The sequence below is a fragment of the Salvelinus namaycush genome, chromosome 19 (assembly GCF_016432855.1).
Source record: "Salvelinus namaycush isolate Seneca chromosome 19, SaNama_1.0, whole genome shotgun sequence".
NCBI classification, from domain to species: Eukaryota; Metazoa; Chordata; class Actinopteri; order Salmoniformes; family Salmonidae; genus Salvelinus; species Salvelinus namaycush.
In genome coordinates, this window is record NC_052325.1 from 34,191,217 (window position 1) to 34,218,313 (window position 27,097).

The 27,097-nt window shown below is 42.4% G+C and overlaps 1 protein-coding gene across 2 annotated transcripts in view; it reads right to left on the bottom strand.

Annotated features, from left to right (window-relative positions):
• The window catches only part of LOC120064349 (tensin-1-like), a 296,497-nt gene that overhangs the window by 220,181 nt on the left and 49,219 nt on the right, over positions 1-27,097 (bottom strand). Inside the window, exon 1 of one of the 2 annotated variants that reach the window (XM_039014867.1) lies at positions 21,339-21,465. The exons of the other annotated variant lie outside the window; for it this stretch is intronic. Coding sequence (XP_038870795.1) covers positions 21,339-21,353 — 15 coding nt within the window. The 5' untranslated portion in view covers positions 21,354-21,465. Of the gene's footprint in view, positions 1-21,338; positions 21,466-27,097 lie in introns of those variants that run through there. 2 annotated transcript variants of the gene reach the window in all.

A 27,097-nucleotide genomic window follows, 5' to 3' on the forward strand; every position in this document is an offset into this window, starting at 1 on the left:
AATTTAGCAGGCGCTATCGACAGATCTGTTGAAACATTTTTGTGATGGGCTACTTTCTTTTTTATTTGTTATTATTTTTACCCTCTTTTTCTACCCAATTTTGTGATATCCAATTACGATCCAATTCCAATCTTGTCTCATCGTTGCAACTCCCCAGCGGGTTCGGGAGAAGCGAAGGTCGAGTCATGCATCCTCCGAAACATGACCCGCCAAACTGCACTTCTTAACACTCGCACGCTTAACCCGGCCACCGCTCAACTGATGACAGAAGTCAGCCTGCAGGCGCCCGGCACACCACAAAGAGTCTCTGCAGCATGATGAGCCAAGCAAAGCCCCCCCCCCGGCCAAACCCTCCCCTAACCCGGACAACACTGGGTCAATTGTGTGCCGCCCTATGGGACTCCCGGTCACGGCCAGTTGTGAGACAGCCTGGGATCAAACCCAGGTCTGTAGTGATGCCTCAAGCACTGCGATGCAGTGCATTAGACCGCTGCACCACTCGGGAGGCCCGATGAGCTATTTTCTGCACATGCCATCGTCAGTGTGAACCGGAATGACTTTACACAATGCCAGCCAAACAAGATGTAGCAACAAACAAAACGCTAAGATAAATGGTTCCAATCTGCCGTGTATACGGTTAAGAGTCTAGCTACATTTTCAGATATTATACGTTTCTAATTTTGTCAGAAAGTCATTTTCATTGCAAGTTTAGCAAACTTTAGCTTGCTGGCTCGCTAGCTAACATTACATGTATGATCTCTGTAGAAATATTATTTGAATCAGAAACATATTTGCATTGCTAGTTATAGCCTAATGTTAGCTAGCTAATATTGAACCTAGCTGGTTAGCTTTAGCTACCTACAGATTCATTCTACAGCTATGACAGCGTTTGTATTGGTAGTAGTATGAGTTGGCATTATGCCTGTTAATTGTTTAGCTAGTATGCCGGTTGATTGTTTAGCTAGCTAGCTACATGTCTAAACAAAAGACTCCACTTTGCCAGATGATTACATGACCCATGAAGTTAGCCAGGTGTGTCTGGGGGTGATTACGGCGATCTATTGTGTGTCATGAATATGTGTACATGTCTAGACAATAGTGACGCATCCACTTAGCTAGATGTGGCTGGGGGATTTCTGGGTAAGCGTCATGTAATAATGATAAAATATTTTTATCTGCACACATTCTGTTTTTGATATTGCTACAATGCAAGTAACCATTTCACTGTACCGTTTACACCTTCTGCATCCTGTGCATGTGACAAATAAACTGAGATTTGATTTGATATAGTGTTTACCAGAAACGGTAATTTGAAGAACAACAGGATCTGCACCAAAGTCAGATTAGGATATAGGCCAAGGACTAGATAAACTGTATTTTTAACTGGAGTTTTTCCTTATTGTCGGCTACTACTTTTACAACTTTTAGTCTTGAAATCTTTGGTTGTTTACTAAACTACTCACATGACCTCACATGTGAATCCTTAAAGAGATGAGTGGGGCTAAGGCTTAAGATGGTGTGAACGATGCTGAATAGGTGTAGACAAAGAAGAGCTCTCCAGTATGTGTACAAAAACATCCAAGGGCCATTTTCTCAAAAGTGGGGTTACAAGCGTATCAACTTTCAAAGCAGAATTACTTTCCCATTGTTCCTCAACTGTACAGTAGTGTATGACATACCATTTTCTAGCTCTGAGTATCTACTTTTATCCCAATGTAAAAACACACTTTCAAATGTTGATACATAGGACTGAATCCAGGTGGTGTGTAACACATGCTCTTAGGAGCTTGCATCACTGCAAATGATTTGATGGAATTAAGACAAGGAGATTGGGGTAGTTTTCACTGATGCCTTGAAGGCAGTGAAGGTGGCTTACAATCTAATCTGTAGCTCAGACTCAACTCATTGTAATCAGTGAATTGTTGAGGCATGGAGGAACTTGGCAGACATTACATCTATCTAAGACTAGGTACTAGCCAGTCCATATGGAGGTAAGGACTAGGGATGATATTAAAAGGAGCTCCATGTAGAAGTCAGTGCATTCTTTGCCAGGCTACAGTTGCACCAACAACATACTGTAGCTTCACATCGTGGGGGGGCATTTCCATTGTCTGACATTCCTACAGGGATCACATACACCAGTGGCAGTCAGTGCCGACGACAATGAGACAGCCTATAGGGAAGAGGTCAGAGACCTGGCAGTGTGTTGTCAGGACAACAACCTCTCCCTCAACGTGAGCAAGACAAAGGAGCTGCTCGTGGACTACAGGAAAAGGAGGGCCGAGCACGCCCCCATTCACATCGAAGAGGTTGTAGTGGAGCGGATCGAGAGCTTCAGGTGCCGTGGTGTCCACATCACTAAAGACCTATAATGGTCCAAACACACCAAGACAGTTGTGAAGAGGGCAAGAAAATGCATATTCCCCTTCAGGAGGCTGAAAATATTTGGCATGGTACCTCAGATCCTCAAAAAGTTCTACAGCTGCACAATCGACAGCATCCTTACTGGTTGCATCACCGCTTCGTATGACAACTGCTCGGTATCCAACCGCAAGGCGCTACAGAGGGTAGTGCGTACGGCCCAGTGCATCACTGGGGCCAAGCTTCCAGCAACCCAGGACCTCTATACCAGGCGGTGTCAGAGGAAAACCCTAAAAATCGTCAAAGACTACAGCCACCCAAGTCACAGACCGTTCTCTCTGCTACCGCACTGCAAGCGGTGCCGGAGTGCCAGGTCTGAGACCAAAAGGGTCCTTAACAGCTTCTACCCCAAAGCCATTAGACTGCTGAATAGTTTATCAAGTGGCTACCTGGACAATTTGCATTAACTCCCATATTTTATTCTTATTTCTTATAATTTTTTGCACTGACTCTCTTGCGCAGGCTGGAAGTACACTCACTGGACTCACACATACCACACACTCACACATAACACTCCAACAGACCGGGTATGGTAACTGCTGGTGGTGAAGGAGACCAGATAACAGAGGTAAATTTACCCGAAAGGGTTTTGTAGATGAAGACATACAAATGTAGCTTTCTGCGCATATAAAGTGAGGTTCAACCCACCATTTGGTACAATGTGCAATGGTGGTTGAGTGATTTGGCATTTGTAATAAAGCGCAAGGCTGCATGATAAACAGAGTCCAGGCTCTGTAAGACAGAGGAGGGTGCATGCATATACAACAAGTTACCGTAATCATTTACAGAGAGAAAAGTGGCCCGAAAAGGCTTCTTTCTAGGCATAAGCGGGATCCAAATAAAAACCCAATTTCAATTTAAGCTACCTCACGATATTATCCATATGAACTTTAAAGGAAATGTGTCATCCAACCATATACAGTGGGGCAAAAAAGTATTTAGTCAGCCACCAATTGTGCAAGTTCTCCCACTTAAAAAGATGAGAGAGGCCTGTAATTTTCATCATAGGTACACTTCAACTATGACAGACAAAATGAGAAAAAAAAAATCCAGAAAATCACATTGTAGGATTTTTAATGAATTTATTTGCAAATTATGGTGGAAAATAAGTATTTGGTCACCCACAAACAAGAAAGATTTCTGGCTCTCACAGACCTGTAACTTCTTCTTTAAGAGGCTCCCCTGTCCTCCACTCGTTACCTGTATTAATAGCACCTGTTTGAACTTGTTATCAGTATAAAAGACACCTGTCCACAACCTCAAACAGTCACACTCCAAACTCCACTATGGCCAAGACCAAAGAGCTGTCAAAGGACACCAGAAACAAAATTGTAGACCTGCACCAGGCTGGGAAGACTGAATCTGCAATAGGTAAGCAGCTTGGTTTGAAGAAATCAACTGTGGGAGCAATTATTAGGAAATGGAAGTCATACAAGACCACTGATAATCTCCCTCGATCTGGGGCTCCACGCAAGATCTCACTCCGTGGGGTCAAAATGATCACAAGAACGGTGAGCAAAAATCCCAGAACCACACGGGGGGACCTAGTGAATGACCTGCAGAGAGCTGGGACCAAAGTAACAAAGCCTACCATCAGTAACACACTACGCCGCCAGGGACTCAAATCCTGCAGTGCCAGACATGTCCCCCTGCTTAAGCCAGTACATGTCCAGGCCCGTCTGAAGTTTGCTAGAGAGCATTTGGATGATCCAGAAGAAAATTGGGAGAATGTCATATGGTCAGATGAAACCAAAATATAACTTTTTGGAGGACAAAGAATGCTGAGTTGCATCCAAAGAACACCATACCTACTGTGAAGCATGGGGGTGGAAACATCATGCTTTGGGGCTGTTTTTCTGCAAAGGGACCAGGACGACTGATCTGTGTAAAGGACAGAATGAATGGGGCCATGTATCGTGAGATTTAGAGTGAAAACCTCCTTCCATCAGCAAGGGCATTGAAGATGAAACGTGGCTGGCTCTTTCAGCATGACAATGATCCCAAACACACCGCCCGGGCAATGAAGGAGTGGCTTCGTAAGAAGCATTTCAAGGTCCTGGAGTGGCCTAGCCAGTCTCCAGATCTCAACCCCATAGAAAATCTTTGGAGGGAGTTGAAAGTCCGTGTTGCCCAGCAACAGCCCCAAAACATCACTGCTCTAGAGGAGATCTGCATGGAGAAATGGGCCAAAATACCAGCAACAGTGTGTGAAAACCTTGTGAAGACTTACAGAAAACGTTTGACCTCTGTCATTGCCAACAAAGGGTATATAACAAAGTATTGAGATAAACTTTTGTTATTGACCAAATACTTATTTTCCACCATAATTTGCAAATAAATTCATTAAAAATCCTACAATGTGATTTTCTGGATTTTTTTTTCTCATTTTGTCTGTCATAGTTGAAGTGTACCTATGATGAAAATTACAGGCGTCTCTCATCTTTTTAAGTGGGAGAACTTGCACAATTGGTGGCTGACTAAATACTTTTTTGCCCCACTGTACCTAGGTATTTGTAGGATGACACATTTCAATGGATAAGCCACCAGACTGCAGTGACTGAAAAGCAGTCTGGAGCTCTTCAACAGCCTGAACCAGAGAAGGAGCACATCCAGAGAAGGAGCACAGATGATACAGATGACTGTATCAACTGCATATAGACGCAACTTTGCTTGTTGCATCCCATTTCCCAAATCATTAATAAAAATTGAGAACAACACAGGAGCTAAAATGGAACCCTGGGGCACAGCTCTATTAATCTCAAGAAAGCTAGACTTGTGATTGTCAGTATATACACATTGTGTTCTGTCAGAAAGATAGTTCCTACACCAATTTACTGCCCCTTCACTGAGACCAATGTTACTGAGTCTAGCTAGCAACAATTCATGGTCAACTGAATATTGACGCCACATACACACATATACACATTCCTTTCCACTCTTCAAATACGCTGCTGCTACTCTCTGTTTATCTTCTATGCATAGTCACTTTACCCCTACCTACATGTACATATTACCTCAATTACCTCAACTAACCCGTACCCCTGCACATTGAATCGGTACCGGTACCCACTGTATATAGCCTTGTTATTGTTATTTTATTGTGTAACTATTTTTCCTTTTAGTTTATTTAGCAAATTTTTTTAACTTACTTTTTCAAAACTCAGCATTGTTGGTTAAAGGCTTGTAAGGAAGCATTTCACGATAAGGTCTACTACACCTGTTGTATTTGGCACATGACAAATACAATTTGATTTCATTTCATTTGCCGTTTAAGATAATGGAGGACAATATTTTTTTATGAGCATGGCCTTATTTCTATTACAGCATATTGGATGACTCTCAGTCATATTCCATTCACCTAGCTCAATGCAACATCGATAGATTTAGGCTACTACATGATACTCAAATTCCCCTTATATCCAACATAAGGTTGCTACAACCTAGACTATGAATGAAAGTTTACAATGCAGTTGCATAGGTCAAGAGAAAATGTTAGCAATCAAGGTGACAGACAGTGATATATGCAATACCGCCTTGTCCACTCTTGCCTGCATCTAGCTGAGCTCAGGTGTAAACATTAGTCCAAGCAGTTGCAAATTAGAGTTTCTATTCGACAAATTCGTTCTCTTTGCTTCCGTTTAAGAAATGTTTTTCAACAGAATCAGCAGAATGAATACACCCCTGATCACACGCAAACACAGTTCACTTTCATAGCAGCCACATACAAATAACATGATCACTTTGCCCATTGTATAATTCCCTCTCACATCTATGCACTATCCTCCTTTCACATTTCCCTTTTCTTGTGGACTTCAGTGCACAACACAACAGCTGTCTGTAACCAGGTGAAAAAACCTTTCCAAGCCAAGCCTTCATACCATAACCGCTAACCACTACTCAGCCTACATTGATGTCACCATATTAATCCTAGAACCGCATGGCCTTTCAGCCTTAAGTACCCGCTAGAGAACGTTGAGGACATTGCTGGGAATCCCATTTAGCATACACATCAGATGCATATCAACACGCAAAGTCAGCAAACATAAGCACCAAGGCCTGATAAACAATGCATAAACAATTGTAAAGCATGAATTGCATGAAAAAATATTTGTGAAAATGTATCCATGTAAAAACATAACAACAATAGTAATTTGCTTAGATAGAGTCAAGGATATGTTTTGTATAATTCTACAAAGTCGTACTAAAGAATGTAGGCCTAAAGCCATATTTCGACACTTCTAGCCAATGACACATCAACATTCTAAGAGTCTAATAAATACATTTCATATATGCTATCGGAATAATAATAATTTGGTTGTGTTTATAAAGGTCTTAGGTAACATTAGAAAACAAAAAACAATTATTTCAAAGAACATAATAGCATTGTCATTAGTTTATGTTACTCTAGGCTATAAGTAAAAACGAAGAACCACTAATTTAAGTCCATCTCAAATAGGTCCATTATAATTTTGTTTTGGCAGGTCTAAAGAAACATTGTGGAAACAAGAAAATGTATTTAAAAGAAAACAGATGAGCTAATGTTACGTTTCTTATGTTACTAGTCTGCTTAGTAGCCAGAGCAATGCTGCCACACCAGTGGACATGTGTTGTACACATGGACAGCACAGGTATTCTTGGAAAAAGTGACATTTGGAGATAGAACTGCACCTCTTGAATATTGACAGGTATTTGACAAAGGTAAGTGTCATAGAAACTGCAGAATATGCTTTTTCTGATACTATATAGAAATCAAAAATATTTACCTGCATGTGACTTTGAAGGAGGATTTGAAAGTGATGCTCCTTTCCCTGTATCTGTCAATTACTAGATGCACCCGTCTCTTCATATAAAATTTGACAACAGCCTGATAATACTATAACTCATCAGAATATTGTCAATGTAATATTGTCTATAGGCTAACTCTTATTGTGTGTGAAATTAGTTTCGGTATAGTTTAGGTGTAGTTTCAATGGGCCGGCTGTGCAGGCTGACTGGTATCGTTTTTTCCCCATTGCTCAACAACTTGGATAGAGTCAAGGATATTAATTATTAACATGAGCACCAACGTTGATAAATAGGCATAACACAAACTCATCATTACACTGTTGTTGTAAATTAAATTAAATCAACCTCTCTACCCTCCTTATCATTCAGTTATTTTGAAGTAACGTACACAGTTATCGCCCATTCATCCATGTATCATTCATTCAGTGGGCTGGCATCGTTTGCTTCCCATTGTTCGTCAACTTGGATAGAGTCAAGGATAAGTTGTGCATTACTCTACAGGCCTACTGCAACAGATAGCATTTCCCTTACAATAAATTTGATTCGTAATAGAGTAACAGTAAATAAAACAGTCCTGTAACAGATTATTTTTACAAAGTAAAACGTAAAATAAAAATTATATCAACCCCCAAGTCGCACGACCAAATTATGTGTTATAAACATGAGCGCCAAAGCTGATAAATCTGCATAACACAAACTCATTATTACACTATTGACTTTCTAAATTAAATCAACCTCTTCAGTTTAGGAATTTAGTAGACACTCTTATCCAGAGCGGCTTGGGTTAAATGCCTTGTTCAAGGGCACATCGACAGATTTTTCACCTAGTTCACCTAATCGAACCAGCAACCTTTTAGTTACTGGCTCAACGCTCTTAACCGCTAGGCTACCTGCCACCTTCACCGTCCTTATCATTCAATTAGGCCTAAATTAAATTAAATTGTGAAGTAACATGTATAATAATCGCCCACTCATCCATTTGTCATTCATTCAGTGAGGAGAGAGAGAGACGCATTAGCGCCTGGCTGTGTACCAACGTTCTAGAGCCCATTGTCTCGGCGGGTTAAGTTGGGAATAGGTGTGAAAACTGATAAATATTTCCATAATCAAACGTCAGTGGCCGTTGGCCTATGGTGGTTCTAGTGTTAAGTAACGATATAGTCAACATAGCTTCTAGAACTAATGCATTAGTAAACACGCTACAGTCAAGCAGTAAAGCAGTTTAGTAGATACACTGGAGAGCCCTGTTGGCAATAAATTAATAAAACCAAAAGCTTACCTTGACTTGGAAGAGTTCCAGTGTTGGATAGCCATAGCCAGATAGCTAACATAACACCTGTCTCTGGTTGAGCCGGGTGTTTGAGTAGGCTAAACACTTGCTTCTCCTTCATTTTTGAAGAAATTAATTTGTTCAGAACTGTTCAACAATTGTCTTTCTCTCTGAATCAACTACACAGCACATTTTATGCCCTGCAGTGCTAGCTAGCTGTAGCTTAATGATTTAAGTACTAGATTCATTCTCTGATCCTTTGATTGAATGTACAACATGTCAGTTCATGCTGCAAGAGCTCTGATAGGTTGGAGGACATCCTCCGGAAGTTGTCATAATTCATGTGTAAGTCTATGGAATGGGGTGAGAACCTTGAGCCTCCTAGGTTTTGTATTGAAGTCAATGTACCCAGAGGAAGACGGAAACTAGCTGTCCTCCAGCTACACCATGGTGCTATCCCAGAGAGTGCTGTTGAGGCTACTGTAGACCTTTACTGCAAAACAGTTTGTTTTAATAAATTATTTGGTAACGTGAATTATTTGGTAACGTGAATATATAATATAGGCAAACTCTTTTAATGTTTCACAAAAAAAATGAAATTCTCTGAGGAGGATGGTCCTCCCCATCTTTCTCTGAGGAGCCTCCACTGACATACACATACTAAAAATGCTAAGGTCAATCTTTCTGTTCTGTGAGACTGTTCATCCAGAAATACAATGTCCAAGACAGCAACAACCATCTAAGTCAATCTATCTCCAATAATTCCTTCTGCCCAAACTGAGACGGATACATCTGAAGTAAATATGCACCAACTGAAAAGTGAATCAAACATCTGCTCAATATTTTCTCTCAGGAGTAAGAAAGACCAAAAAGGGCCCATTCATCAAATGGAGCATAGATATCAGTTTTATTCTTTGGCTGTGCAGAGTGTGTGACTCGCTCGGAATTTATGGGCCGTGGGGACATTAGTTAAATGAGAGGAAAAGTGCTTAGTCTTCCACAATGATAACCACAGAGGGGGAACAGCATGCTGCGCTATCAAAATGCCAATGGAGGAAGATTGATGTCCGGGCAAGAGAGAAGTGCTCGCTAAGAACCCTGGTCCGCCTCACAATCCCTCTCCATGTCCCGACAGCCTGCCAGGGACAGAAAAGCTCTCTGCATTAATTAAGTGTGTGTGTGTGTGTGTGTGTGTGTGTGTGTGTGTGTGTGTGTGTGTGTGTGTGTGTGTGTGTGTGTGTGTGTGTGTGTGTGTGTGTGTGTGTGTGTGTGTGTGTGTGTGTGTGTGTGTGTGTGTGTGTGTGTGTGTGTGTGTGTGTGTGTGTGTGTGTGTGTGTGTGTGTGTGTGTGGACATTGAGTGGTGGCTACATGCACAGGGATAATGACTCTGCTCAGCAAAGCACAGACTATCTGGCAAGGTTCCCTGGTGAAACTGATTCCAGGCAATATCCTGGCCCCATGGTCCTGTGTGTGTGTGTTTGTGTGTGTGCGTTTGCGTGTGTGCGCGTGCCCATGTGAGTGATTCTGATTTCCTTATCTCCTCTGTCCCTCCCTCATCATCCATTCTACCATCGGTGCACATTTCCTGGACAGCTCTGCTGCTACTGGCATACACACAACCATTGTTTCCAGAGCTGCCAGACAGACAGCTAGACAGACAGACAGAAAAACTGGGAAGGCACGATAAAGAGAAGGGAACTGTGTGGCACAATAGGTGACACACTTTCAAATAGTAAACACTATAAAGCCTACTACATATTCCTATTTCAGCCCATTCACGGATAAAAAAGTCCTGGATTGTTTGATCGATTGGATTTCATACACTTTTTCCACCTGAAATTTCACCTGCTAAATTCCTGCCAGAAAACATACCAAATCCAATAGCATTGTAGCTTGGATAACATTGTAACTGCTACCATGCGAGTGTAATACAACATTCACACCCCTGACTTGTGTTCACAATGACTGTATTTCATGACAGCAACGTTACAGTGATAATGTCACTCATACACGAAACAGCTGAGCTGAGTTGCAAATTGACATCACATCCTTTCATTATGCAGCCTAACCAAGTGATGTAAGCTTACCTTGTCTTTCCTTATCCTCCTAAAGGGAAAGAGGCAGGAAAAGAAGAACTTCCCCCAACTGAGGACCGTGGCCAGACACCAGCCTAGTCCAGCCATCGTCCTCACCTCCTCCTTCCTCTGTCCTCTACCACACTTCTTCGCTATCTCTCGCTCTCTCGCTCGATCTAATTTCAGATATCCTGCGATATAACGCTCACAGGAACCATCCAGCTCTCAGCTAGCTGTGGAGGAGTTGGGAGTAGGTCTTACATCAATTCCCCGAAAAAGGTGTCACCTTCCTGGGCTTCAGCCCCCTAGATGTTCCCCTAAAATGGAATGGAGGCCATCTTTACGAGTGAGGAGGCCAGAACCACACATGACATGGTCCCATCCCACTTCAGCTTTCCAAGCCTAGCAACCATACAGCATCCCTGCTTAGGAACACTCTCTCTCGCCCTCATTCTCTCTGTCTGGATGCTGCTCTCCATTCATGGAAGAGGGAGGAGAGAAGAGAAGAGGAGGGGAATGGGCGGGGGAGAAGGAGAGTGAACAGCCGAACGGAACGATAGACACTCACTGTGATAAGAAAAGGGGAGGAGGAGGGGAGTTCAGTAATTGGGAGTAAAGGAGGATGGTGGGCATACTAAGGCTTGGTCACTGGCGTTGCCTCTGTATGTAGATACACCACATACCGTGTGTGGAGACAGTTTATGTAGGGAAAGAATTGATCAAATATAGATAAACAATTAAGCTACACAGAATATTTTTTATCAAATGTTGTAATGAGATGTCCTAGAAGTCCTTGCCAGCCACCTGGAGTGATATGCAGCATTATGAAGGGTGACTGCACCAATACAATGGCTGCAGACAGATATTGAGCCAAAGTTCACTCACTCAATTGGATAAAGAGTCCCAAAGACATGGTAGTTTACTGGTCTGTAACTGACTAGATACTGGAGCAAAACAAAACAGCTTCTACTTTTGGGAAAGTAACTTAGAAAGGGCTTGAAGCACACGTGCACACACACACCCACCCACACACAGAATAGAATAACTTGAATGTGCATTTTTTTATGTAAATTGCTTTGGCCACACTTGCATCAAACCTGCTGAGCTACTGTATCTGTTCCACTGAAAGACACAAACTCTTAGTTGGAGAGAAAGAAAATCCCAGATATATCAATCAATGGCCACGCCTTTTTGTTCCAGCTCTCCACATCTGTCATTCAACCACACACAGGATATTGTCCTGTTTTCTGTACAGGGAGGACATTAGTGAAGAGAGCCTTCAGGTTTAGTAGGGAGCACTTTGTTGGATAACCCCTGTGTTTAGGTGGATCTGCACTCCTTGCTTTTCCTATATATATATATATATATATATATATATATGGCGGTGCTTTTAATGTGAAATGTTTTATGACTGCTGCAAAATGAATTGCCTCTCTGAGGACATTCAAGTTTTCTGAATCTGAATATTATCCACCATTTAAGGAGAGATGTGAAGCACTCTCCTCACATGATAGAAAACTAGGATGAAGCTACAGTGTAGATATCCCAATATGTACAACTGAACACTACTTTATAACAAAAAACGTGATCTACATCAGGTATGGGGATACAGTAGGATACAGTAAGAGCGATCGCACAATGCTGGCAAGGAGACAGAGAGAGGCATCGGAGAAGGGAACAGGACACTGTGCTGAATGCTGCACACTTCCTGTCTCCCCAGAGGGGTAAAACAATGGGTTCTGGACACACAGTTTCACTTTAGCTAAGGTAAGCCTGTTCTGGGAAACCAGCCAAGAGGCTGGGGGAATTGGGGGACCATTGTTCCAGTGAGAATGTAAAGGGAAGTGGATGATGGTGTTTTGGAAGAAAGTGGGAGAGGTGTGGTCACAGCTGCTGGTTTGGTGGGTGAAACATATATGGATGCTAACTGTCTTGTCATCGCAATCATCTAAAACTGCCTGCCCTCCAGGACACCTACAGCACCCGATGTAAACAGCAAGGCCAAAAAGATCATCGAGGACATCAACCACCCGATCCACGACCTGTTCACCCCGCTATCATCCAGAAGGCGAGGTCAGTACAGGTGCATCAAAGCTGGGACCGAGAGACTGTAAAACAGCTTCTATCTCAAGGGCATCAGATTGTTAAATAGCCATCACTAGCCGGCCTCCAACCAGTACCCTGCCCTGAACTTTATATTTTTATTTAACCTTTTTTATCTAGGGAAGTCAGTTAAGAACAAATTTTTATTTACAATGACGGGCTACCCCGGCCAAACCCTAACACGGACGACGCTGGGCCAATAGTGTGCCGCCCAATGGGACTTTCAATCACGGCTGGTTGTGATAGTCACTGTCACTAGCTGGCTACCACCCGGTTACTCATCCCTGCACCTTAGAGGCTGCTGCCCTATGTACATAGACATGGAATCACTGGTCACTTTAATAAGGCTGACATACTGTTTTACTCATATCTTATGTACTGTATATACTGTATTTTAGTCAATGCCATCCTATTAAACTATTGCTGTATATATACTATTCTATCCTACATATTCTACAGATATACTAAATAGTCTATCTACATACTGTCCATAATGTCTATAAATCCCATCACATATATATACATATATTTATACTCCGGACTCCGACATTGCTCGTCCTAATATTTATATATTTCTTAATTCCGTGTATTGTTCTGTGTATTGTTGTGTATTGTTGTGTATTGTTAGATATTACTGCACTGCTGGAAGTAGGAACACAAGCATTTCGCTACACCCAATAACACCTGCTAAATATGTGTGTGACCAATAAAATTTGATTTGATTTGATCTGTGCCGTGAAAGGAGATGCCACTACCACAGAGCAAACCACAACTATTTAATTTAGCCACTAGAGACAAGTTACCACTTAAACCAGCAGTGCCCAGACAAGGAATTCCCTCGTCCAATTGTAGAACCTATCCCAGAGTTTCCCATAAGAGTTTTTCCCAGGCCTGCTAATCGCCACCACAGCGACTCATTTAGGACCGCCCGGTGATAAAGCGTCCCGCTGAGATCTAATTTCCCCCATAATTCACCTGCCAATACAAAAGTGGTGAGGTAAGTCTGTGCTCCAATGACATCATGTGGTGTGTTGTGCATACTCAGGCTAGTTAAAGAGCCCCATATGCTACTCACATATCACTGTCTAAATGGAAGCATTTCAAACCAAGCCTTGCAATGGTAAAGCTCAGTTTAAATCCAAATTAATTACAGTCGATAGAGTGACATTTTTTATTTAATGCCCCAATTACTTTAGGTTTGGAATTTACTCGCCGGTGCCCCAGTCCTCAATAAAGTGCCTGTGATTAATGTATGCAATTAACCCTTTCCCTCCCTTTATTGATCCTGAAGCCCATTTTGAGGATTGAGAGGTCTGCAAAATGTGTACGTGTGACAGAAAGACGGTCGGAATGAAATAACACATTTTCATTTCGCTATTTGTGAGGGCTCCAAAAACGACCTCTTTCTATCTTAAGTACGCATATAGATGCCTCTGTACAAGCAACAAGACAAGACTAATTCCAATCTTTCCCCCATCTAATACCGGGATCCCAAACAAAACACTCTACTTTTGTTCAGTTAGAGAAAGTGAGGGGTGAATGAGGGGGGACATAGGGCCAGCGAACATATAATGTGGGGCAGATTGGGGGGTAGGTCTGCAGGGTAGAATGCTAAGAGAGGTGGCTGGGGTACAATGAAGTACCCTCTCAAACAAAATCCCACTAATCCCTACAATTTACTGCCCTATCCCCTAGGGAGTGGAACAAAGAGCCACAAGGGCCTCCTGGGAATCTGTGACATCACCGCCTGATTCTCTGGCTACGCTACACCTCAGGCAGGGATAGGTTTCATGTCTAACTACTGTACACAATACTGCGATACCACAGCCTTAACACGTGAAATGTTTAGTGTCTCCCGTTGAGGAAAGATAAAGGACATGCAGATTCCAAAATGGCTGCTGTCCCACCCTTTAATTTACACTCGTTAAGCAGGCGTGAGAGACCAGCAACAGAGAGGGGAGACTGAGGATTGGATGGGACTGCAAAGGCGCGGCCCCAGAAGTGGTCCAGCCTAGGCTGTGTGGTGGCCTGAATTAAGTGCTAATTGGCTGCACTTTGTTCCCAAAATTAAGGACTTGTACAGTAGAGTTGAAAATGGGAAAGAAAGGGAACAACAAGAAAGGAGAAAAAAAGGAGGGGGAAATGAAAACAAGGTCCAAGATCTCCTGTATGAGGTTTCAACGAGTCGAGACATTTTGTCAGTTTTCATCATAGAAAGATACCCATCTTTGGGGCTGAAATGGTGTTCATATTAAGGCCTCTAAGGAAGGAAAAATTCTTAGGAAATTCTAAAGGTATATTCCCTCGGTGCTCCATCATGTATTTGCCAATAATGTCAAAAGTCTGAGGGGTTTTAGGCAATAGATTTTTTATTAACTTCTACTGTAGCCCCAGAAAAAAATTAGCCTGAACATTTCAACTTACTTAGAGGCATTCCAGCCTGAGTCACCTGAGCAGCGAGTGTCAACCGGCCTAAAATGGCCAGAGCTAATAATCAAGTCGCTCATGAAAGCTGTCCACCGGGGACTTAAATGGGCGTGAGCAGCAGCAGCGTGATGAAAGGCCCTAAGGAACGCAACACGGATGCCCCCTCTGCACCAATCTCCATTGAAGCCCAGCCATTGTTGTTGAGAGAAACCTGGGAGGTGCTCCGAAGGGGAAGCATGTCTGTGTTTGGACTATAGTGCTGGCTGACTGGGGGAATCAAGGGAGGGATCCCCTACACCACTGTTTCAATGTAGAGGCTAGGTACTGTATGTCAGTCAATCCTACTATGTTGTCACCAAGACACAATGACTGCAGCGAGTGGTGATATCACTCATGCTACATTTCACTGATAGTTGACTGACAACTTGCTCATATCAAAGCAAATGAAAAACCCTATGACTACTAAACATCACTGTGTCATGCATGGTTCTATATAAGCTTCACACAAAACAAAACAGATCTTATTGAATTGCATTGAATAAATCCCCAAAGGCACAGCGACCAAGGGAGCTCTTAGTGAACCAGATATAATCCAATTACAAAATTACAATCCTAAATGGGACATACCATTGTGACACTGATGATGGAGGGGGGGAATCTAATCAGGGCTTCCTCTTATGTACAAACAGAGGTAAAGGACTTAGGGAGGACTGCTCCAGGGTCACTTCCAAGGGGGCCAGAGAAAGACCCCTTCTGAACCCAGCAGTTATTACTTTCCCTGGGTCCATCAAGTAATTAGCCGTGCAGAGTGACAGGGGAAGAGGAGAGAGAGAGGGAGGGAGAGACAGAGAGAGGGGTGGGAGAGACAGAGAGTTAGACAGTTTGAGGTCAACACACCATGTAGGCTACAGTACCTTCAACACATATCTCCAATAAAATATCAACTGCATTGTACATCAGTCACCCAGTCAGAAATGTGGGTGACAAAAAAAATGTGTGATCATGTTCAGAAATTCTATGTAAGAAAATATCCATCACCATTCAGTATTGACCAACCAATGAAATTGTGTTTGCAAACCATCTACAAAAAATATATATTTTTGAATCATATCTGTGTGTTCTCTTATCAAGAAACATTAGACAGGAAGTGAGGTCACATGACCTTGTTGTTGTTTTTGATTTGAGGTCACATTACGTGTCATGAGCCAGCATACCACACTAACCACAGGGTAAAGGCCGGGCTAGTATTTTGTCTTGCTGGTCGGCCCTAATGTTAGCTGACTCTGACAGTGGTCACAAGAGGTGGCAATTGTGACTGTACACTTTGCAGTTACGCACCCCTGAGCTAAGTAGCCAGACATCCTACCCAGCCTGTTGATAGAGATATGCTCCACTTGAGGGGCTCTATACCATGAGCCCTAACTGGAAATGGACGTCTATGTGAGTCAAGCACTGTGACCTGGAATGCAAGAAATGCATCTAAAACAGACCCATGAGCATGGATGGCTAAAGCAAAAACATTTAACTATCGGACCATGCACCTACAATATACTCTGTGCTGAATTCACAATCCTGCTCCACCCTAGTCCAAAATGTTCTCCAATAGAATCCTATAGGATTCTCACAATTCCTATTGGAATCCTTTTGGACTACTTTTGAATCCTATTGGATCATATGGGTTTTTGATGTCTTGTAGGATTTTGTCACCCCAATCAGAATCCTATTATAACTTTTTTTCTTTATTGAACCCATTCTATTATAGTTTATTACAACATTTTGTTGATCAGAAACAACAGTTCTATATTCATTTCGGTTTTATTCACCACCACAATATGGGATTGATTCAAGGCTGCAAGTTCAATTGCAGTATGACCACCAGTACAGTACAACTTTTTCAATAAAACACTAACTTAAGTTATTTGATTTGATTCTTATTCATGCAACTTCTTGTCTTTGAATTAAAAGACAGTACAATATGACCACAATAATATATACAATGTTACAATAACACTGGATTTTTTGGTTGGTTTCCCCTTAGAATGCACAACATCTCATGTAAATATGTGGATGAACGATGGCTGAGCGGCATAGGCAAGATGCAATAGATGGTATAAGATACAGTACATACATATGCGATGGGTAATGTAAGATATGTAAACATTATTAAAGTGGCATTGTTTAAAGTGACTAGTGATCCATTTATTCAAGTGGCCAATGATTTGAGTCTCTATGTAGGCAGCAGCCTCTCTGAGTTAGTGATTGTTGTTTCGCAGTCTGATGGCCTTGAGATGGAAGCTGTTTTCAGTCTCTCGGTCCCAGCTTTGATGCACACCTGTACTGACCTTGCCTTCTGGATGGTAGCAGGGTGAACAGGCGGTGGTTCGGGTGGTTGTTGTCCTTGATGATCTTTATGGTCTTCCTGTGACATCGGGTGCTGTAGGTGTCCTGGAGGGCAGGCAGTTTGCCCCCGGTGATGCGTTGTGCAGACCGCACCATCCTATGGAAAGTCATGTGGTTGAGAGGGTGGTGCAGTTGCCGTACCAGGCGGTGATACAGCCCAACAGGATGCTCTCAATTGTGCATCTGTAAAAGTTTGTCAGGGTTTTAGGTGACAAGCCAAATTTCTTCAGCCTCCTGAGGTTGAAGAAACTGTCTGTCTGTGTGGGTTGACCATTTCAGTTTGTCTGTGATGTGTACACCGAGGAACTGTCCCTTCGATGTGGATAGGGGGTGCTCCCTCTGCTGTTTCCTGAAGTCCACGATCATCTCCTTTGTTTTGTTGACGTTGAGTGAGAGGTTGTTTTCCTAACACCACACTCCGAGTGCCCTCACCTCCTCCCTGTAGGCTGTCTCGTCGTTGTTGGTAATCAAGCTCACTACTGTTGTGTCGTCTGCAAACTTGATGATTGAGTTAGAGGTGTGCATGGCCACGCAATCATGGTTGAACAGGGAGTACAGGAGGGGGATGAGCACGCACCCTTGTGGGGACCCAGTGTTGAGGGTCAGCGAAATGGATATGTTGTTTCCTACATTCACCACCTGGGGGCAGCCCCTCAGAAAGTCCAGGACCCAATTGCACAGGGCGGGATTGAGACCCAGGAACTCCAGCTTAATGATGAGCCTGGAGGGTACTATGGTGTTGAATGCTGAGCTGTAGTTGATGATCTGCATTCTTACATAGGTATTCCTCTTGTCCAGATGGGATAGGGCAGTGTGCAGTGTGATGGCGATTGCGTGGTCTATGGACCTGTTGGGGCAGTATGCAAACTGAAGTGGGTCTAGGGTGGCAGGTAAGGTGGAGGTAATATGATCCTTGACTAGTCTCTCAAAGCACTTCATGATGACAGAAGTGAGTGCTACTGGGCAATATTAATTTAGTTCAGTTACCTTTGCCATCTGAAGGTTGAACATGGTGAGATTGTAGACTCCTAAATTGATAGTGCAGTTCGTTTAGGTCATTTTACAGCTACGTTTTCTAGCTAGCCAGCCAGCCCATAAAGAGAGCATTGCAGATGTTGTAGTCCACTTGAGCTAGTTCAGTTATCTTTGCCTTCTTGGGTACAGGAACAATGGTGGCCATCTTGAAGCATGTGGGAACAGCAGACTGGGATAGGGAGCGATTGAATATGTCTGTAAACACACCAGCCAGCTACACTGTTTATATTCGGCCATATTCCCAGTTTCCATGATTAAATGCGGTGGTTTGCGCTTTCAGTTTTGTGCGAATGCTGCCATCCATCCATGGTTTTTGGTTAGCGTAGGTTTGGCAGTCACAGTGGGTATAACATCTCTAATGCACTTCCTTATAAACTCACTCACAGAGTCAGCGTATAGATCAATATTATTCTCTGAGGCTGCCAAGAACATTTCCCAGTCTGTGTGATTAAAACAATCTTGAAGCGTGGATTCCGATTGGTCAGACCAGCGTTGAAGGGTTCTAGTCACGGGGAGATCCTGTTTGAGTTTCTGCCTATAGGACGGTAGAAGCAAGATAAAGTTGTGGTCGGATTTGCCGAAGGGAGGACGGGGGGGGGGGGGGCCTTGAATGCATTGCGGAAGATAGAGTAGCAATTATCCAGTGTATTGCCCGCGCGGGTGCTGCAATCAATATGCTGATAGAATTTAGGTATCCTTGTTCACGAATTTGCTTTGTTAAAATCCCCAGCTACAATAAATGCAGCCTCAGGATATATGGTTTTCAGTTTACATAGAGTCCTGTCAGGTTTTGGCCAGGACTATTCAGGTTTTGGTCACTAGATGCCCCCATTGCGCCTTTTTGAACCTTTTGTTTTTCCCTTGTTCAAGTTATTGTTTGCACCTGTGCCTCATTTCCTTGTAGGTATTTAAACCCTTAGTGTTCATCAGTTCTTTGCTCTGTGTTTGTATGTTAGCACCCAGCCCCAGCCATGCTGTGAACATATTTTTCTCTAGTTGGATTTTCCTGAGGTACTCTGGTTTTGTTCTTGTTTATTTTTGATTAGTCATTTGAGGTTGTTTTTTCCCTGCTGTTCTTACCACTTTGTGGATTTTCATTGTATTTTGGAGGATATTCATTTTTTCTCTTGGCTTTACTTTTGACGTTGTGGATTTATATTTTTTGCCTGAAGATCTTTTACCTTGATTAAACCACCGTCTCTAGTACTGCTGTGTCTGCCTCATCTTCTGGGTTCTGCCGACTATTTGTGACTGTTTCTCACACCGGGTCCTGACAGAGTCCAGTGAAATTCCTTGAGTGCAGTCATTGTATCTGCTTGAGGGGGGTATATACACAGCTGTGACGATAACTGGAGAGAATTCTCTTGGGAGATAATAAGGTCGGCATTTGATTGTAAGGAATTCTAGGTCTGGTGAACAGAAGGACTTGAGGTCCTGTATGTTGTTATGATTACACCATGAGTCGTTAATCATGAAGCATACACCCCCGCCCTTTTTCTTCCCAGAGAGATGTTAATTTCTGTCGGCGCGACGCATGAAGAAACCCGGTGGCTGTACCGACTCAGACGACATATCCCGAGAGAACCATGTTTCCGTGACCTATTGAACTCTTATGGGATTCTATCCTATATGGTTTTATCTTATAGGATCATATAAGATTCCAATACAGTAATCCAATAGAAAAATCCTATCAGATTTTGGAACCAGTTCTATTGGACTCCTATAGGATTCTATTCTGGTTTAGCGGTCTAAGCACCCGACTCCGGACCACTTAAGCCCCCTCAGCCGACTGTCTGTGCCCTTAACCACTTTCTGTACCCCTCTCTATTGCTGTCTTCCTATCTGTACTCTCCCTATATGTCCTGTAAAAAAAATGTATAATAATAACTCTGGTCTCCTTTAAAAATAAAGACAAAATAATAATGTTTACCGTAAAGACAAAAAAATAATACCAGATTCCAATAAAAAAATCCTATCAAAATCTAAAAGAAAATCCTATCAAATTTTGGAACCAGTCCTACATTTTGGAACTAGTCCTATTAATTGTTTCTCTGAGTGCACGAAACTCTGTCTTTGTATGTCAACTCAACCATGACAGGGTCCTTACTCCAGAGCTTGAAGAAGGTTGAGATGGGCACCGGAGACACAGACCTCTCAAACTTATTCAAGGAAAGAGACAGAACCATATACAGTATCTTCTATCTCCATGGCTTTAAAACTGCACAGCCAAGCTTTTGTTTGCGCACTTGACTCTAACATAGTTCCAAATCAAATGAGAAATTCCTCATCTGCTTTCTTTGACAAATACACTTTTAACTGTTAGAGGGCAAGTCATAGGCAAATCGTGAGATACATAAAAGTATTGCAAATAAGCCTGAAAACATGTTGACAACCTGGTAAGCCTTTTGTTACATGTACTGTATGTCTGCAAAGCATAGAAGTGTTTAACTCATTATTGAACTACTATGGAAAGATATGATGACACTAAATGAGATAAGCTGTCCAGTGACACAATCTTGAACAAAGCGACAAATGTCTTCCTTTTAACATCCTGAGACCTCATTTTGTTTACTTTAAAAAAAAAGAATACGTGTTGCAAGGCACCAGGCCTTTCAAAGAGCTGTTACTTCAATATCCAATCACTAAAATCCCCTGTTGCTTATCTGCAAATGGAAAGTCATTGTCTAAAACATTGGATTAAATGTTACGTAAAACCGTGCTGCAGTTTCTCTCTAGCTGTTTACTGACTGAATGCAGCACTCTCAAGAGAGAGTCAAGCCCTGACCCTCTTCCAGGTCAAAGTGGTTAACAGAGCACTCACCAGCCAGAAGGACATTGCAGAGCTTTCAATGGTACACTTATAGGACAACCACTCCTCTCTTAGGTCCAGAACCAGGTAAGGTCCAGAATAATTAATTAGGCTTGCCAGGAGCTCACGGGGACTGTGCCATAGTCCCTCTAGTAACACAAACTGAACTGAGAGACAGAGCCTGGCAGTCTAGCCTTTATCCTGACATATTTCCTGAGCTGCATTGTTAGACTGGGAAAGAGAAAACACACACACACACTCTCACACACACACAGACAGACCGAAACACTCGCACGCTCACCCCCACACACTCAGACACAAGCGTGCACACACACATACTAACACACTCATACTAACACACACACACACACACACACACACACACACACACACACACACACACACACACACACACACACACACACACACACACACACACACACACACACACCGGCATGCTTGCACATACACACAACACACACAGAGCAGTGGAAATGTTGTCTCACTCTCGGGGATCACACCATGGAGCGACCTGCAGAGTGAGTCCAGCAGGAGCTGTTGTTCTTTCCTTTATGTTTTGGGCCAAGGTCACTGTTTAACCTGTGGCTGGCGGGGAGGCGGTAGCCTGCTCCCCAGGACGCTTCACGTCCTTGTTGATTATTGACAGAACATGGAAACCTTTCCAGCCAGCCAACCTGCCAAGACTAAGCTCTCCATATCTCACCACACTGTTTGTTAAAAGGACCACAGCTTATTTACGGTCAGTTCATTATGGTAAAGAATAGATTTACCTTCAATACATTAGGTATAGACACATAACCTTTTGTGTGTGATTTAGTGGCAATACGGGCATGGTACTCTTCGCAGGATTTAGAGGCAAGGTCTAAAGCTGAGAGTGTGAGAGAGGAATGACCCAGAAGTGCTATGGATAGGGGATCTTAGAGAAGGGTCTCTAAATGTGATAGAGTAACAGCTGTAGTTGAGAGACCAAAACAGAAACCCATTAGTTGATTTTAACTGACCTTTTAAACCTTTTCACATACTACGTTCTAGATATGAAAGAAATATGTATTGTTTTTCCATCGCTATGTTGAAACAAAAATGGATACATTTAAAACTGTAAAGGATTTACACAATAAAGTCAAAAACATTTATTTTGGAGTACTCAAAGAGTGAAACATATAGCTTGGGAGAAGAGTGTGATGGTCAGCAGAACCAGGGATGGGGTGGGGTGAAGAGGTCAGGTGCACAGCCAGGAGCCAATGAGGGGCCAGGCAGGCTAGGGTCACCCTTTGTGTTATAGCAGGCGCTAAATGGAAAACGTTTCAACCTGACACATTTGTTGGAACTTTGACTGGTTCCTTAGTTTGCTACATTGACAACAGTGTCTTCTGTCGGAGTTCGAGGGAGGGGATATAGGAGGTAAGTAATAACAACACTCTCCTATATCCACCATTGAGTGTGAGATGAGTTAGCGGCACGACACAGTGCTAACATTCAGGTCGGCTTGTCCTCCTTTGAAGCTGAAATAGATTTATGGCACTTCCACAATGGAGTCGTGTTTTCATTTTCCCAGAGATTGCATGGCAAATGCCTCTCCTAGTGATATCCTCAAGCGGATATGTAGGATTTCTATCCCCCGAATCTACAAGGCACCAGGAGGGACACGATCCTGCATTCTCTTTCATACACACTAGATGTGTTGACACCTCTTATCATCATCGCCTTTACTGTAACGTCACGGACGCCCATGTTTTTATATGCCTTTATTCTATCACAACAACTACATTGAAATGGGTGATTTTCAGATAAGGAGAGATTATATCATGTAAAGAAAGTAGCAGGGGAGGTGTTGATATGGTGTTCAACTCAGTTTGTGTGTGTGTGTGTGTGTGTGTGTGTGTGTGTGTGTGTGTGTGTGTGTGTGTGTGTGTGTGTGTGTGTGTGTGTGTGTGTGTGTGTGTGTGTGTGTGTGTGTGTGTGTGTGTGTGCGTGCGTCCGGCATAAACAAAGACACCCAGAACAATCTGTTCCCTAGCAGCGGCCAGGTCAGCTGGGGAAGCAGTAGAGCTGCAAGCGGATTGGATGGGGTGTGTTCTCCAACACCATCGTGGATGGAGAAAAAAAAATAGTTTCCATCAACAGACTCTGCACAGGAAACACTGTGTCCCCAGCAGGAAGCGCCTGTACAGAACAACAGAGTGGACAGCGGGGCCTAACTTCAGTTTGTGTGTGTGTGTGTGCACGTGTGAGAGAGAACTGGATACTGCTGTAAACACAGCACCACACCCCCTTAGGGCTGCTAGTCCCCGGGGTACCCTGTCACCTCACCGAGTTCACACCACACCCCCTTAATGAGGGCGCACCGTGGATTGCGTCATCTCCTGGAAGCTTTCCAAGAAACCAATGAGAGTTACTTGGCAGGTTCACATGTGGTCATACATTAAGTCAATACACTCCACATGTGCTATTCGTGACATCCATGTTAATGCAGCAATACATATGGATGATGATCACTGAAGGCAAAGGCTAATGATGAGTGGACAATGGACAAAATGTTTGATATCCTAGGCATGTAAATATATTATTACATCTTACAAAGCTTTTGGATTTATATTATACTGTGTTATGCTTTGTGGCGTTGTGCAGCGGCAAGTGCAGTGTGAGTAAGGAGTAGATATTTCAGCTCCTCCTGTTGGGATTGACACGGGGCATTGACAAGCCCATGCTAGGAGAAAAGACAGGGCTATTGGAGACTAAACCACAAGGAAAGTTTATCAGGACTCAGACCACGTTTTCGATACATTGAAAGAAGGGGTAGGTTGGTTTGAAGGGGTTTACCTTGTCACTCAACTTCTGACAAGTGTTTCTTCACAAGCGCAATAGTAACCTTAGCGATAGTGATTCGGTCCAATGGCGGTGCCTTATGCAAATAGCCCCATAGGCAGTTGTAAAGGGGCACGCTTGACTGGCTGCGAAACTGTGTCCGTCACATTGGTTTTCCATTTCACATGAACTTCCCTTTGTGCTAAAAAGTCTGTTTTTGTATGGTTTAATTGAATTAACTCCTGTGGAGGAAACAGATGCCTCACTTTGGAGAAGGGGGAGACAGTCCTTACGGAAAAACCACATGAATTCACGTGATCACATGTGATCTTATGAGAAGTTAATGTGATAACATACAGTACCAGTCAACAGTTTGGACACACCTACTCATTCAAGGGTTTTTCTATATTTTTACTATTTTCTACATTGTAGAATAATAGTGAAGACATCAAAACTATGAAACCACCAGTGATGGAAAAAATACCCAACTGTCATACTTTAAAAGAAAATTACTCAGGTAAAAGTGAAAGTCACCCAGTAAAATACTACTTGAGTAAAAGTCTAAAAGTATTTGGTTTTTAAATATACTTAATTAAGTATCAAAAGTAAAAGTATTAATCATTTCAAATTCCTTATATTAAGCAACCCAGACCGCATGATTTTCTTGTTTTTTAAATTTACGGATAGCCACTTCAACAGTCAGACATAATTTACAAACGAACCATTTGTGTTTAGTGAGTCTGCCATATCAGAGGCAGTAGGAATTTATAATTTTTTACAACTTTTATTTTTACTTCACTATATTCCAAAATAAAATATTGTACTTTTTACTCCATACATTTTCCCTGACACCCAAAGTACTCATTACATTTTGAATGCTTAGCAGGATAGGAAAGTGGTCTAATTCATGCACTTATCAAGAAAACATCCCTGGTCATCCCTACTGCCTCTGATCTGGCAGACTCACTAAATACAAATGCTTCGTTTATAAATTATGTCTGAGAGTTGGAGTGTGCCCCCAAAAGAGACCTCAGAAAAAAACGGTAGGCCTCCACAAGTCGGGTTCATCCTTGGGAGCAATTTCCAAATGCCTGAAGGTACCATGTTCATCTGTACAAACAATAGTACGCAAGTATAAACACCATGGGACCACGCAGCTGTCATGCTGCTCAGGAAGGAGACGCATTCTGTCTTCTAGAGATAACTGTACTTTGGTGCGAAAAGTGCAAATCAAGCCCAGAACAACAGCAAAGGACCTTGTGAAGATGCTGGAGGAAAAAGGTACGAAAGTATCTATATCCACAGTAAAACGAGCCCTATATCGACATAACCTGAAAGCAAGGAAGAAGCCACTGCTCCAAAACCATTATAAAAAAGCCAGACTACGGTTTGCAACTGCACATGAGGACAAAGATCGTACTTTTTGGAAAAATGTCCTCTGGTCTGATGAAACAAACATAGAACTGTTTAACTCAGGAAGTTAAAGCTTGGTCGCAAATGGGTCTTCCAAATGGACAATGACCCCGAGCATACTTCCAAAGTTGTATAAAAATGGCTTAAGGACAACAAAGTCAAGGTGTAGAAGTGGCCATCACAAAGCCCTGACCTCAAACCTACAGAAAATGTGTGGGCAGAACTGAAAAAGCATGTGCGAGAAAGGAGGCCTACAAACCTGACTCGGTTACACCAGCTCTGTCAGGAGGAATGGGCCAAAAACCTGAAATAAATCATTCTCTCTACTATTTTTCTGACATTTCACATTCTTAAAATAAAGTGGTGATCCTAACTGACCTAAAACAGGGAATTTTTACTTGGATTAACTGTCAGGAATTGTGAAAACATCCGCATTGAGCTAAAGTAAATTGACCTCGACAATTTATTGTTAAACGAGAGGCTGCCTGGATCTTTAATTTAAATACCCTTGCTCCCTTCGGTCTCAACGTAGACTTTGATCTGAAGCCATTCTTGTGATTATTGTGATTTTGCTATTGTAAAGGTTTGTAGGCTTATGTAGCCAAACTGTGATCGTACGCTATCCATTTATGTTTTTTGTATGCTATTTTAATATATGAAAATTAAGCAATAATATCAGGCCACACCCGGCCATGATTATTGACACCTGTGTGTCTTTTAACACTATATAAATGATTCACCCGCAGAGTTTGTCATTATAGCCTGATGAAGACAGCGTGTCTGTCGAAACGTTGGACATAACATTTTTGCATCTGAGCTCCTAGAGTGTGCGGCTCTCCTTTGTTTTTTTAGGTGTTCCACTCCACTAGCCAGCACCTCACCTAAATAGGTGTGCGTTTCCTTCGCCTCTAGACAATGCAGCACATGCAACAATGTTGATGACAATAATGTTGTTTCCAATTTGATCTTAATATAAATCCACAAGCATTCTATAATTAGAATATTAGTTTGTCTTTCTTACATCTGCACACAGCTAGTTTGTATTTTCTTAGCAAGTTAAGCGAAATCGTGTTATCCACTAACGCTAATCGCTAGTTAGCTGGAAAACGTAGCTAGCTAATGAAGCCTGATACCAGTGCTGGTGGAGGCCTAAATCAGCATGTTGTCTGTGCAACAGTATCTTCTAAATCAAAGAGGAATTAGGCAAAGCATGAATATGTTGGCTATATGAATAAAGATTTAATGTAGCCAAAGATTATAGGGTCCCCTAGGAAACACGGAACATCACTTTGATTCCTACCCTGTCACAATAACTCGTCCATGGCATTTTCATTCGTTGTCATGTCAAACACTGTATTCAAAGTGACCACTATTATTTATATTCTAACTATAGAATTATAACAAACATTGTATTTCCATGATTCCAAAAGTTCACCCAAGTGTTTTGATCTAAATCGCAATTGCAACGTTTGGATAAAAGTAAGGCCTAATATTTTTGCCCATATCTTGTGTGGAAATGATCTCAAATGAGT